This window comes from Triticum aestivum, chromosome 2B (assembly GCF_018294505.1).
Source record: "Triticum aestivum cultivar Chinese Spring chromosome 2B, IWGSC CS RefSeq v2.1, whole genome shotgun sequence".
NCBI lineage: Eukaryota > Viridiplantae > Streptophyta > Magnoliopsida > Poales > Poaceae > Triticum > Triticum aestivum.
This window is the reverse complement of record NC_057798.1, coordinates 285,690,594-285,706,096: the sequence shown is the minus strand read 5'-3', so window position 1 is coordinate 285,706,096 and position 15,503 is coordinate 285,690,594. Positions and strand designations below refer to the sequence as shown.

General features: G+C 46.9%; 1 protein-coding gene across 2 annotated transcripts; it reads right to left on the bottom strand.

The window, feature by feature from the left end:
* Positions 1 to 928: 928 nt before the first annotated feature.
* LOC123044757 (nuclear pore complex protein NUP54) lies at positions 929 to 14,382 on the bottom strand. Of its 2 annotated transcripts, XM_044467642.1 has the most exons (9): positions 13,846 to 14,382; positions 13,704 to 13,757; positions 13,553 to 13,612; positions 13,339 to 13,449; positions 2,166 to 2,231; positions 2,004 to 2,090; positions 1,793 to 1,894; positions 1,564 to 1,713; positions 929 to 1,479 (listed from the first exon to the last, which is right to left on the bottom strand). In XM_044467642.1, the coding sequence occupies exons 1-9, from the start codon at positions 14,254 to 14,256 to the stop codon at positions 1,336 to 1,338; spliced, it is 1,185 nt and encodes a 394-aa protein (XP_044323577.1). In that variant the 5' UTR covers positions 14,257 to 14,382; the 3' UTR covers positions 929 to 1,335. The 2 variants fall into 2 exon arrangements, with proteins under 2 accessions (XP_044323577.1, XP_044323578.1); XM_044467643.1 differs by lacking the exon at positions 13,553 to 13,612.
* Positions 14,383 to 15,503: the final 1,121 nt, after the last annotated feature.

Here is a 15,503-nt window from a genome sequence, read left to right as displayed (position 1 = left end):
CAATAACGCCTGGTTTGCAAAGGTTCAGGAGGCTTGCAGGAAGGATGTCAAGCGGGCATTTGGTGTGCTCCAATCTCGATTTGCTGTTGTCCGGTTCCCTGCTCTGACCTGGTCGAAAGATCAAATGTGGGAGATCATGACTTGTTGTGTCATCTTGCACAACATGATCATTGAGAGCGAGCAGGAAGAGCCAGTGTTTGACACTGAACCATATTACAAGCAGGGTCCTCTTGCCCAAATTGATCACCAGCTACCAGCAAACTGGACTAACTACCTCAATATGCGTCAGGTGATCCGAGACCCACAGGTGCATGAAGAACTGCAACACGATCTGATGGAGCACCTATGAAGGCTCAAGGGCGATGCCGAGAATGATGTGTGATGAAACTTGAGTTTTTATTTGTTAAACTATATAATTTGTATTGAACTATTTGTTGAACTATTTGATTTTTGTGATGAAACACGTCGAACTATAGTGACGAACTAATTGATTTCTATTTGTATGCGAAAATTCACGCCTAAACACGCCGAACCGCGCCGAATATGGGTCAATTCACGCAGATATCGGGCCGTTTTTGGACATAATTGAACCGAACACTGGGCTGAAATCGACGCCTGGAGGCAACGACTGGGTGCCGAACCGCCCCAGCGCCAAGTTTATCATCGGCTCACCCCCAGGCCAGGCGCCCTGGGGGCGACGGCTGGGTGCCGAACCGCCCCCAACGCCGAGTTTATCGTCGGCTCACCCCCAGACCGCCCTTTTTCGGCGCCCTGGGGAGCCGAACGGCTGGAGATGCTCTTACTGCCACTATGGGCAGTCTCAGCCGCCTCTGTGCCGGCACAACAAGAGCAGCAGGCCAGCAGCCCCACGTAGTGGACCTTCAAGAAGAGTCAAACCCAATCAAGGCTCGAAGAGACGGTAAACCGGTTCAGTCAAACCAGCGGTCTATTCTTTTAGCGTTGTATTACAATATATGGGGAAAATGGTCTTTTCCTGTCACCTGACACCTTCACTAGTTAAAATGGACGAAAGTGTCACATAGGAAGAAAATTTGCACTTAGTGTCAAATAGGGAAGAAATTCTTATATTGGGCAGAATAGGAAAGCAAATTCAAGAAAGCGCCAAAAGAGGAATTCTCTGAACTATCCGAGGAGCATGGTTATTTCAAGACAGATGCTCAAATCGATTTCACATTTTGGCTTGACGATAGCAACAGTTAAGATCAAAGTTCATCTAGACTCCAGACAACACAATCCCATCAACTGGAGGCTCCGGCCCTTGATGATAAGACGGATCTTCCTCTGCTTACAGGAACCTAAAATGGAGACCATGCTTCAGTTTTGCATCTTGAATGCCCTTCTCCCGGAACTGTCTTCTTCCATATCCGTGTCTTCCGAAAGTACAATTTCCACGTCCCTGGTATCCCTTTTTAATACATTGCCTAACTTCCCAACTGCTTCGGTCTGCTGTTGCAATGCCTATTTTGTGCAGTTAAAAATTCTCAACTTGACAGAACACAAGGCCATAAAAATGGACAGACAAAGATTAAAACCCGCCCTTACCTCAAGAAGCTCGGTAACATTCTGCTTATCGACTTTGGTTGAACTCGGAATATAGATGGGACCACTAGCGCAGCCGGTGCTTGCAAGAACACGTGAAGTTGAAAGAAGATTATAAGCTCTCTTCGACAGATCACCGCTGGTTCCTTTTATCTGTTTACAGAAGATTCAAATAATCAAAATCCATAATCAACCAAATGCAGAACTAATAGACAGGAAAAAGAAAACTAACCTGCTTTATTATAGCAACCAATCTTTCATATAAATCAGCTTCCTCTTTCATTAACGGAACACGGAAACCCCGGTTTTCCAATGCCTCCACTATTCTCATGATCTTTATCAGGAGTTCAAAAAATATATAACGGTCAGATACAAGACATGAATAATGAATTTGCATTTCCTATGCACATTTTAAGTTATGAAAAAAGGAGAAGAAATATCACCCTTAGGAGGCGCCTCTCAATAACAAGCTCTTGATGCTTCAACCGTTGGATCCAGGGATATGTGTCAGCTTGGAAATGTCTTTGCAGCTACAATTGAGTCTTTTTTTATGCAAGATATTGATTCCTGGACAAATAAATGAAAATGCCACGATATGATTATACCTTCTTAACATTGGAGTGGGTCATGCTCAATCTTTCAGTATCTGAAACAAGAACTTCATCTTGGAGCTGCACAGAAGGAAAAAGGGCTAACAGATCTTGTCAAATGTCAACAACCCACCAAACAATATTACTGTGAAGAGTACGAACTTTTTTAGTTTTGAACACAGAGAAAAAGGGACATAAATGTGTGTGTAGGGGGGGGGGGGGGGAGAATCCCACGATCAAAACATGAATGACCACACTGTAACCCACACATTACATCTGTCTGAGTTGCATGAGGACATTTCCTTGTATGCCTGGAGCCCTGGATACGTACTAGAAAAAACATACTCCCTCCATCTACAAATACAAGGCCACTTCATATTTTTATGTCTAACTTTGACTGTTAATTTTATCAACAAAATGAGAGTTATATGCCATAAAACATATGCCATTGGATTCACATTTGAAAGACTTTCCGATGATATATTTGTTATGACATACAACCCATATTTTCTTGACCAAAATTATAAGTCAAAGTTTGACACGAAAACGAAGTGGCCTTGCATACAAAAATGGAGGGGTACAAGTAATAGCTGCGTTAGGGCTGCTAAGAAAACAAAACTGGCCTTAAGCACAGCAAACAATCAAGACAATCAACAAATTGTTCAACTACTGCTGTTAGGTAAATAATATTACAAATTGTTCAGACAGGACATTTTGGTTGGAGGTAATATTCCCACAGCCTGGCAGGTTCATCATCCACCCAGTACTCATAACCAAACGGGTGTATGAGAGTCGAAAACTTGGATGATCCAAACACATCCCTCATCATCCAGAAAACCAAATGGACCCTATATGAGGAAGGAACAGGAAACATACGACGTGGGGCAGTAAGCAACTAAGGTAAGCAGAAATTCAGCAGGATTAAGTGTACTTTTGAAACTTTGCAAGGACATAGGTCATGCACTTACAAAGATCAGTACGTGAGCATGTCATTCATCGGAGCAGCAAATGCGCTATGTTCCATCTTTTAATGCACATGTTATAATAATATGCATACCTACTACACTTCTTTGTACACAATAAAGACATCGTTATTCAATTCTGACGTTACCATAAATGGCATTCAAATTTGATAAATGAATGCCAAGAAAGGTTCTCAAAATACGTATACATGCAAAATGTGGAAGATGCATCCCATGCTGAGTATTCTACTCACGCTGTAAGCTCTTCATAGAGCAAGGAGGGTACCACAGAGATGGATAACATCAAAATAAATGGAATTCTTTCTTTTCTTCAGTTCCATTTCAGATACTCTTCACTCTACATTTCGTATTTTGGTATACAAGACGCAAAAAACAACAATTTTACAGACTTAACTAAGCTTTTGTAATTTTGCAGAATTTATTATTCTCAAATGGGGTCAGCTTTGAGCCCTTATCTTTTTGCCTTGGTGATGGATGAGGTCACAAGGGATATACAAAGAGATATCCCATGGTGTATGCTCTTTGCGGATAATGTGGTGCTAGTTGATAATAGTCGGACGTGGTCAATAGGAAGTTAGAGTTACGGAGACAAACCTTGGAATCGAAAGGTTTTAGGCTTAGTAGAACTAAAACTGAGTACATGAGGTGCGGTTTCAGTACTACTAGGCGCGAGGAGGAGGTTAGCCTGGATGGACAGGTGGTGCCTCAAAAGGACACATTTTGATATTTGGGATGCTGCTGAAGGATGTTGGTATTGATGAAGATGTGAATCATCGCATCAAAGCCAGATAGATGAAGTGGCGCCAAGCTTCTGGCATTCTCTTTGACAAGAGAGTGCCACAAAAGCTAAAAGGCAAGTTCTACAGGACGACGTTCAACCCGCAATGTTGCGCTTAGTGTTGGCCAACTAAAAGGCGACATGTTCAACAGTTAGGTGTGGCAGAGATGCGCATGTTGAGGTGGATGTGTGGCCACACGAGGAAGGATCGAGTCTGGAATGATGATATACGAGATAGAGTTGGGGTAGCACCAATTGAAGAGAAGCTTGTCCAACATCGTCCGGAATGATGGTTTGGGCATATTCAGCGCAGGCCTCCAAAAGCTCCAGTGCATAGCAGACGGCTAAAGCGTGCGGGTAATGTCAAGAGAGGTCGGGGTAGACCGAATTTGACATGGGACGAGTCCGTAAAGAGATCTGAAGGACTGGAATATCACCAAAGAACTAGCTATGGACAGGGCTGCGTGGAAGCTGCTATCCATGTGCCAGAACCATGAGTTGGTCGCGAGATCTGATGGGTTTCACCTCTAGCCTACCCCAACTTGTTTGGGACTAAAGGCTTCGTTGTTGTTGTTGTTGTTGTTGTTGTTGTTGTTGTTGTTGTTGTTGTTGTTGTTGTTATTCTCAAATTGTCATATTTTGGTATACAAGATGGAAAGAACAACAATTTTACAGACTTAAGTAAGCTTTTGTAATTTTGCAGAATTTTATTATTCAAAATTGTCAACCTACTGTGAAGTCCACATCTGTAATTTTCAAGGTTTTAAATGATAAACCTTTGGGTATTGCTGTATTGATAGTTGATGAACACTAATGTTGCATCAAATAAATTGTAAAATTCATCGAAAGAACAAGTACGAAAAGCAACCATACTGATGAAGAACAATAAATAAAATCAGAAGACAAATTAATTTTGAATTATTCTACACACTTCTAATCCATTTTAGGTAAGCTGATCCTTAAGTCATAGGTTGTTGTTGTAGTTGTTTCATAAACGTCCATCCTAATATATTGTATATGGAAGTGGGCAAAAGCCCACAGTGTTACAACCACATCATACAAAATCACATGCCTGAGAAAAAGAAAATATTACAATGAAGCCTCTAGAGGGCACGTGTGTGATGTCAATCCTGATTAGAGGACACCGCATCCTCCAAGCTTCAAGCATCGTGTGGTTGGAGCAGGATTGTGTTGTGTGTGTAGTTACCATATTGCTTGGTATTATCCGCATCAACATTGAAGACCACCTCAGCCGGAGGAGTTGGTCACCACCACCATCCCTCTCTCCATCAAGCTTATCCCCTCTTCCTTCTAGGCCAAGGATGCCTCTGGACAGGTTGATGCCATTCTAGGCCCTGGCACCGTCCTTCCCAGCCGGCGCCACCAGCCGCCTTAACATCTATTTTGTCGCCATCAAGCCCTTGACGGTCCAGGTCACAGCTGTTTCAAGACCTGTTTCAAGACCTGTTTCAAGCCCTTGACGGTCCAGGTCACAGCTGTTTCAAGACCTGCTAGAATGGCACCCCCACCACCACCGGAGCTGTCCCAGACCCCTGATCCCTGATGTCCTGTTATCTTCGACAGACAGAACTACAGGGACTGGGTGCAGCACACGAAGCTGCACATGAGGGATCAGCTGGTCTAGGAGCGCCTCACAGCTTTTCTGCCCTGTCCTCTGCTACCCACTCCTCCGGCTGAGGTGGTCTTCAATGTTGATGCGGATAATACAAAGCAATGTGAGGTGCTCGGTCCCTTTAAGGAGGCCACTGAAGAGTACCAGAATCAACTCCACCTGTACATGCAATGGACAAATGATGATGCTCGAGCCTCATCTTGGTGAACAGCGCATGGATGTCAATATCACCATGGATGTGGTGGCCCTTATCGCTGTGTATCAGATGTGGGAGCGCCTTCACCATCGCTACAAATCTACGGGGGATGCCATGTATCTCTTTGTTGTTCGTCAAGAGTAACTACTAAAGCTGGAGGTTTGTCACCTCTACGACTTCCACACTTGCCTCCGACCGGAGTTTAAGCAGAGTCATGCTCCGCTGTTGGCATGCCATCCTCGGCTCTCTACTATGGAGGACCTTGCTGAGGTGCGCTCTGAGGAGCTGCATCTACGCAGCACGGGCTTGTTGTCGTCTCTTCAGCAGTCCTGGCTGCCCGCACTACCCCACCGCTGCAAGGTGGGCCTTCTCCTACACCGGTGGCAACGGCCTCCAATAGAGCCTTCAGCACCTACTGGAAGCAGGATGGTCACATGATCATGGAGTGCATTAAGAGGAAGAGACAGGGTCGCTGTGGTGGCCGTCCTCACAAGGACTCAGGTAGCTCCTCTGATTCTCATGAGGGCTCCCTTGAGAAGGTTCACGAGGAAATGCTCACCTTGCTGCGCCACCTTGTTGCTTCTGCACCATCCTCAAGCTCTGCTGGTCAAACGTCTGGTCCACCATCACACTCTTCGTCGGGTACATCTTTGCCCTGGATTCTTGATTCTGGGCCCTCCTTCCATATGACACCACACATAACCTTTTGTGTGGTCAACTTTGTGCCTTCTCCACTTCCCCTTCAGACAGGATGGCACTTCTCTTCCTCTTGCAACATGAGAGATTCTTTTCGCATCTTCTTTTCATTCCTGTTGTTTCTTATGTTCCTAAATGACTGCAAAACCTCTGTCTGTTGGTCAACTTTACTAACTTGGGTTGTCGTGTTATTCAGGATTCTAACTCTTGATGTGTTCAAGATCATCGTACGGGGACTTTCGTTGGGATCGATCCTCGGTGGTACGACTCTCCACGCCTTTGGGAGCTCGACTGGTTGCGCCTTCCTTCTAATGCGTCCTCTAGCCAGTCTGGACATAGCCACCCCTTTTGCTTCAGTTGCCACCGCCACCACATCCTTCGCTCAGTGGCATCATCGACAAGGTCACATTTGTGTCTCTCTCTTGTCTTCTTTGGTTAGGAGTGGGGTTCTGGGTCTGTCTCAAGTGATAGTTCACTAAATTGTATGGGTTTAAGCTTGGCAAGCATATATACAACTCCCATATCCCTCTAGTAATTTTGTTTCTTAGCAACCTTTTCAACTTGTTCACTCTGATGTATGGGGTAATGCCCCCTTTGTTTCGAAAGGGATTCACAAATATTATATAATCTTCATCGATGATTTTCTCACCACACTTGGATCTACTTGATGACATCTCATAGTCAAGTGCTTCAAAGTTACAAGTCTTCCGCTACCATGGTTTGCAATCAGTATGATTCCTCCGTTCAAGTTTTTCGCACGGATTCGGCTAGCGAGTACCTATCTCGTGAGCTTCGTGGTTTTCTTGCTGAACAGGGCACCCTTCCTCGGTATTCCTATCCAGGCGCCCATGCTCGAAATGGGGTGGCTGAACGCAAACATCGCCACATCCTTGAGACTATCTTCTATTGTTCCCCCACACTTTTTTTAGAGAAGACTCGGCCAAGCCCGAGAAGGGCTTGGACCTAACCCGGCTTTGAATTAACAAAGCCATCAACCGGCCAGGATACAATCAACAGTACAAGCTAAACCGAAAAGAAGAACAGGGGATGCAACCCCAAACGGCAAGTACAACATAAGGAAGGTAAGCAAACGACTATCGAGCATGAAGCAGAAGCAACAGCCACAAGGTCTCGCCCATGAGTGCACCCGTAGCAGAGGAATCGCCGACACCCCAAGCACGACACACAACAGGAAGCTGCAGAAGGGCGAGGTCGCCTCCGGAGACACGGCCGGAAGAGGAGCACTGCAACCACGGGACAAATCAAAGCTCTCCAAGGCCGGCTGCCCTCGCCACCAACACATCACAGTGGCAGGAGAGGGGACCACTATCCCCTCTCGCCCAGGCTCGAGGGCGCCGCACCGCCGGACTCACTAGAGCACTTGGGGAAGGAGCACACCGCCTGGACGAAACATCTGACCTGCCCGGAGCTGCGACGCAGTAGATCAGACTGGCCGCCACCAGGAACCAGACGAGCTCACCACACACGCCCACCATCCCCATGCCCAAGTCGGCGCCTTCAAGAAGGTGACGATGCTGTGGCGCCGCCGCCGCTTAGCCACCAGGGCTAGGGTTTTCACACGGGCGCAGGGGAAGGAGGGAGGCAGGGGAAGATGAGCCTCGGCGCCGCCACTAAGGAGGGAATGGCGTCCAGGACGCCATCGACGCCGTGACCGCCACCGGCGGCCAAGCTCCCTGCCGCCACCTCCGAACCAGCCACAGCATCAGCAGGCGCGCGCACGCCGGAGATCCAGGACGGCCGGAGGACATGCGTCGCGAGCGGACCAGAACGCCTTAGATCTGACGAGGGGAGCCCGAGGCCTCCCCGCGCCACGACCAACGCCCACCGGGACCTCGCTGCCCGCGCAGCCGAGGGGATCCGGCCAACCTCACCGACGAGCACTCCCCGTCGCCGGAGGAGCGCCGCCCGCACCAGCGAGGCCGCCGCCTCAGATCCAGGCCCTCACCACCGGAAGGTTGCGGCCAAAGGCCTCGCCGCCGCCCTCACAGGTAGCCGCACGGGGGCCCCGGCGACCGCCTCCGGCAGCGGCGAGGAGGAGGGAGAGGTGGCAGCGCGATGGAACCCTAGGTCGCCCCCGAGTCGCCCTCAAGAGAGCGACGGGGGGGGGGGGGGGGGGGGGGGGGTAAGGTCTTTGTTAGTGTTCCCCCACACTTTTGGGCTGAAGTTGTCTCTAATGTTGTTTATATCATTAATATTAAGTCTTCTGCTCTCAGGGGGATACGAGTAGATCATCTAGGTGATGTCCAGCTAATTATGGGAAAACTTTGTTTTTGCCACTCTAGTTTTTGCCAACTTCGCTTATGCCACTCTGGAATTTGACATCTCACATTTGCCACTCTTAGCTTTTGACAATACATCACAAATGCCATTCCGTGGCAAAAACGATAGTTTTTCATTTCACTTTTGCCACTCTTAGCTTTTGACATGTATCACAATTGCCACTCTAAAATTTTTGCTTTTGCCACGGAATGGCAAGTGTGATATATTGTCAAAAGCTAAGAGTGGCAAAAGTGAAATGTCAAATTCTAGAGTGGAATAAGCAAAGTTGGCAAAAACTAGAGTGGCAAAAACAAAGTTTTCCCGCTAATTATAGTGCACTACGCCTTTTTGGGGGTACCTGTTTTGTTCTTCTCTTGCTTATCCTTCCCTTGCTCCAGCTCTCTTTAGCTTCAGACCTACTGTGACACGATCTGGCCACAATGATAGCCGCTCTCTCTCTCAAACCTATTGTGTTTTTCTTGGCTCCTCTCTATCAAGAAGCAGACTGGTGTATCTCGCTCCAATGTTGAGGCCGAGCTGCGAGTTATGGCGTCCGTGAATGCAGCGATCACTTGGCTATGTTGGCTTCTTCAGGACTTTGGTGTTTCCGCAGCTGCACCGACCCCTTTGCTCTTTGATAACACTGGGGCGCTCGGCATTAACCGTGATCCTGTGAAGCATGAGCTCACCAAGCACGTTTGTGTTGATGCCTCCTGCATGCGTCCTCAGGTGCAAGAACAAGAGAGGATGGTGGCCCTAAAGTATGTGCCCTCGAAGCTTCAGCTTGCTGCTTTTTTGACAGAAGGTCAGACATGGTCACAACACAGCTTCTTGTCCAAACTCAGTGTCCAAGATCCCCCTTGAGTTTGAGAGGGGAGGGGGGGTAGAACAGGGTTGTGTTTTGTGTGTAGTTGCCATATTGCATAGAGGCTTCTTTGCTTATTTCCCTCTTGGGTATATGTACTGCTTGTTGGCCTCATTCAATAAGAAGCTTAGTTCGTAACACCCGCTACCTACTTCAGCTTGGTGTTTTTATATAAGATAATAGACTAGAACTTGCGTTCTTAGTTTTGAACTGGACCCATATGCTGCCATATCAGCCAATATTTGCGTGGAGCGATATTCAGCTCGGCGCGTTGAAGTAGTTCCTTCACCAATAGTGTTGTACACTCTGCAGCAGCAAGGTGGAGTTGTTCCTCCACAACCTTGTGCTACTTGAGGTGATACCAAAGCCTTGTTGATCAATAGTAGTTCTCGGTGTCCTCTTTGAAAGTGAGTTGTAGCAAGTGATGGAGCAACGGGAGAAGAGGATGGATGCAGTGTAACAACGCACTAAAACACTACATGAGGATCCTAGCGGAGATTTGATCAGCTAGTTGAGATGATAAGAAAGGATGTTCCATACGTTGCCAATGAAAATGTTGTAGCCGACGTCGGCTACGGAGGTTGCGGAGTGGGATACTCAAAGAACACAAGGGTTGTCGCCGTGTAGGCGTCGTGGTAAAGTAGAAGGGTAGTGGGGAAAGATTGGAGAATTAGAGGGGTAGAAGAGAAGAATAGGTAGGAACTAGGTATTTCATTGCTTGCCTCCTTACAAGGGGGATACATCCTTATATACGCCCTTTAGGTACTTCAACACACCCTGGATACTTCTAGACTAGGCTGGATCCATCTAAGAGACAACTAGACTGCCCACAAATAGAGTCTTCTACTAGGACACATACACCCTGGATCTTCTAGACTAGGTTGGGTTCATCAAGGAGATAACTAGAGTCTGCCCACAAACAAATTCTTCTACCAGGACACACACACAACCTGGATTCTTCTAGACTAAGCTTGAAGACAACTGGACTCTAAGATGACACAACATTACTCCCCCCTTGCAGATACAACTCGTCACCCAGATGTAGTTCATGGCGGATCTTCCTCGTCATCGCCATCGTCATCGCCATCATTTACTTCAAGGTAAAGAAGGCGTGGGCGACGACGGCCTCTTGAGAATCTTTCATCGCAGTTTGAAATACAATTTGTTTTCCCTTATTGCTGTTATCTCTGCACTTAGCAATCGGTGAACGTGTGTTCTTCCCCAAAGGAGCTTTAGCATTCCATACCTTGTTATTGTTCACTAGGCATGGATGACTTGTCATTGGAGGCCATAGCTATGATGGTTGCTCGTTCATACACGTTGACTCACGTTCCACATTGTAGGCCAGAAGGGTTATGTAGTTCCACATTGACTCAGTAGTAGATCAATCAACCTGGACGTGAAAAGTTGAACCTGCTACGGCATTGAGAGGGGGTCAACACGACAAAGTAGTGCTTGAAACCTCTCTATGTATTTTGCAACAGATCCCATTTGTTTGAAGCGCGCAAGTTCTCCTAGTGGATTGGTCCGAATAGGAGGACCAAACCGTAGTTGACACCGCTACTTCTTCAATGCTTTGCCCCTAAAAATTGCTCACACCGGTTCAACCAAACAAGCGGGTCATCCTCACCACTAAATGTTAGAAAATCCAATTTGTCGTACCGAGGCACTCTCGCAGTGTTAGCAACATGAACCACCGATGGAGGAACATGTGGTACACCAGACTTGGGGGGCCTAGGTGGCATTTGTTGCAGTGGAAACAAAAATCATGTCTGTGAATTGGGAGGCACTGTCCGTAAGCCTTGCATCCCACGCGATGATGTCTGGGAGCATGGCACTTGGTGTTGTGCCAAGATTGTGGGCGTTTGTGTCGTTGTTGTCACTAGGTTGGCGGCCAAATCTGCTGCTTTGTTGCCGTTTAGGAAGGGTAAGGATGGAGGGCGCTACAAGATGCCATCGCCTCCTCCCAGCACACCTGACCTCTCCTCCAGTGCCTTGACTCGTAGATTCAGCGATGCAAACTCCTTGGTGAATTTGTCGCTCAGCTATGCGCTGCCAAGACTTCATCATTAGAATTGATCTTTCTTTCAGGCACATCATCAACCATGGGCTCTGGCACTGATACCAGATGTTGTTGCTTGGCTACGGAGGTTGTAGGGTGGTATACTCAGAGGACAAGAGGTTCGTCGCCATGTAGGCGCCGTCGTACAGTAGAAGGGTAGTGGGGAAAGATTGGAGAATTACTAAGGTAGAAGAGAAAGCATAGGTGGAAACTAGATATTCATTGCTTCCCTCCTTACAATGGGGATACATGCTTATATGGACCATTTAAGTACTTCAACACACCTACTTCTAGATGGGTCCATCTAAGAGACAACTTTCATCTAGGAGATGAAAGGACTCTTCCCACAAACAAATTCTTTTACCAGCACACACACACACATTGGATACTTCTAGATTAAGCTTGACAGACAACTGGACTCTTAAGATGCCATTCATTACAAGAGGAAGATGTTCGACAACGAAGATGGGGAGTTATCTTGGAGCAAGAGTACCACAACAACGTGCAGTTTAGCGTACTTCAAGAAGGCCAGCTTTTGATGATGCCTTGAAGAACCTGATCTCTATGCATATCCTAGAGTACCCAACCCTACATATGCAAGAGAAAGATATAAGGTGAAAGTTGAGGTCCCTACTTTTAATGCGGTGTTGATATTGAAGTGTGCCTTGATTGACTATATAAAGTGGAGACTTTCTTTAAGGTCATGAATATTCCAGAAGATCATAGAGTTCCTTTGGTCGCAAACAAGCTAAAAGGTTAGCAAAGTATAGACTAAGAACTTGAAAGAGGTTTGCTCAATCTACCTTCCCCTAAGGGGATCAAGACCTCCATCTGGGAGAAGAATTCCCAATTATTACAAGCCAGGCCTCCTCTCTTTGGGTTGGGGAAGAACTATCTCTCAAGACCTCCATCTCTTTTAGATTTGGGGATGAACAGCCTCGTCTTGCCTTTTATCATTGTTTGCTTGTTGGATCTAAGTTGCACATCATGTATTGACTTTGTGCTATGAGTGTACTTGGTAGTGCATTTTTGCCTTGTGGGTGTTTCCTCTTGTTCTTTATGTTCAATTGTTCATCCATGAATCCAGCTCCAATTGTGAAGATCGGTCGGCCCTACGGCTTGCCTCGTATCAGATCTTGGACTAGAAATTATGTTCTAAGAGTTCTGGACTGAACTTCTGCTGCCACATTGGCCTATATTTGCCTCTTGAGCGATATCTACCACAACACTTTGAAGTAGTTCCTTCAAGACTTGTGTTGTACACTCGGTAGGGGCAAAGTGGAGTTATTCCACCACAAACCTGTGTTGCTTTAAATATTTGACGTTTCATAAAAACCAAATCAACACCATAAAACCATTTTGATGTGTCATCCAAGTGTGGCATGTAATCGCTCTTCAAGGTAAAATGGTATGCTACGAAAAAAAACTAATGTTACCAACAATGAGAGTAATAATGTTAATATCCTCTCCTGTATTGAGCACTATGCTAGTTATCATCTACATTTCCAAGTACATATTGAACGAAGCTGAGTTAGAAAGTTCATATATAAGCATTTTTGGTCAACTTTTTACAGCTATCAACTTGTTTGCGAAAGTATGCCTACATATTGAGGCTGTAAAAATCAGTATTTTGTCATGGACAATTCGTCACATCCAATGAAAGGTGTATAGTTTCAATAATGGTTGCTAGTATACCTTAAGCCGGCAGGAGAGATCTTTAAACCCCTGCACAAGTTGAGGCCATAGCCTCTCCCTGTCCGCACTATCCATGCACTCAAGCTTACCCATCGCCTCTGCCCACATGATCTACACCCACAAGACCACAATTAACACGATCATGTTATGATATCCAGGAACAGCACCACGAACAGCAAAAACATGGATTGAACTAATTTATCCAACTACGCACATCAGATGCTGCTACAGGCTTCACCCTTTGTGAAGGATCTGTCACGCTAAACAACAGATGCTGCCATCAAAACAGACAGAAAAGCATAAGACAAGTCACATTAACCAGAATCTTTGCAACACAAATACCAAAGTTGCTAGGAGAATCTCACCCTAAAAGCATAGCGAGGGTTGCCTGGGTCCTCCTTGTACGCATCCACCATAGCCTATAAGAACTTAAAAATACCAAGTTTTCGAACCGTTCCTTCCTCAAACCATTAAAAAGGGGCCGACATTTCTACTAGGGTTGCGGACCTGAATGTCGCGGTCGGAGGGCGAGAGCGGCAGCGGCGCAACTGGGGCCATCTGGGTGGTAATCTGCCCGCCAGCCCCGCCGCTGAAACCAAAAGGCGAAGGGGACGGAGTCACCTGCTGCTGGAACCCAAAGGGTGACGGCGATGACGACGGCGGCGCTCCGAACGCCGGCGTCGACGATGGCGTGCCAAACGTCGGGCTCGAAGTGGGCGTCCAAAACGCCGGCGTAGAGGAGGGTGCGCCGAAGGCTGGGGTGGATGAAGGGACTCCGAAGGCCAGGGTGGACGACGGCGCGCCAAATGCCGGCGTGGAGGAAGGGGTGCCGAAGGCAGGGGTAGTGGAGGGAGTTCCGAAAGAGGGCGTAGAAGAGGGCGTCCCGAAGAGGGAGGGAGAGTTGGGGGTCCCGAACATGGCGGCCGACGCAGGGGACCAGCGATCGCCGGCGGCGAGGGTCACGGGGTTTAGGGTTTCTCGGGGAGCGAGCGGATCGACCGGAGCGGAAGCCGGGGAAAGGGGCGGCAATACTGGAAAAAGAAAAAGGCAATGCTATATGGGAACGTCAGATTTTTATTTTTTATTTTTTTGAGCGGTACGTCAGATTTTTTAGGTTTCGCAGCGAACGTCCCGATGGCCATTGGATCAAATGCACTGATCTTAAAGCAGTGAAACTTTTCAAGTCATCCATAACCACCATTACTCTCAGTGAATGACATCACCATTACTCCTCCGTCGCCCTCGCTCTCATCCCATTCCCCTCACTCTCTCTCCCTTTCTCTCTCCCTCTCTGAGTAGTTCGCGACCGTGAGCGAGCATATCGTCCCCGGCTAATGGTGTCTTAGGACTAGGGGTTACTCTCCGGCCGATGTTGTCCAAGACTAGGGGTTACTCCCCATGACGTCTCGCGGCCAGGATGGTCGGGCCGAGAAACCCGTGGTGGTTTATTAACGGGCCACTTAGAGCTGCCCTTAATAACACATACAAAGAAGATTCCAGAAGCCTTGTCATACAAGACAAGAAAGAAGAACTCCTAATTCGTGAAGGATTCCTCTCCACCGACATAGCAAATTAGACTCATGTTACCCTCTGCTTCCAATGCACTATATAAATCAAGGTGTTGATGCAATATTTGCCCTCTTGTGTTTTGGAGATTGTTGACAGAAACATGCATGGACTAATTTGTTTACTAGTGTACACAGAGAAAAATAGTCCATGCGGAACCGAAGAGAATGTTGCCTTCGGTGTCAAGTTTGAGGAACTTCACCGAAGAATATATGTGTTGCAGAGAAGAATGAGCTACATCTATTGAGAACATGTAGACGAGAAGATTGATGTGAAGGAGTTAACCCCTTGAAAGTTTATTGCTGAAGTGAAGCAATTGGTTCGAAGATTCTGTCCAAAGAAGATTGACTGCAGCGAGTGGAAGTCGAAGACAAAGTGAGGACGTAGTATTCATTTCGTTGTTCTTCTTTCATTTATTTGAGTCATAGGACCTCTGTACTAGAGGGGTATAGGTTCTCGAAGCTTAGATCCATTGTGATGCTTAGCTCAAAACCTATGAAAGATGCGAGAGAAATCTCGTTATGCTTCGAATGATCACCTGGCAGCAGTAGACGTTGTTCTTCGCACTGCAGGAGATATCTTTTAAATTGAGGAATTAA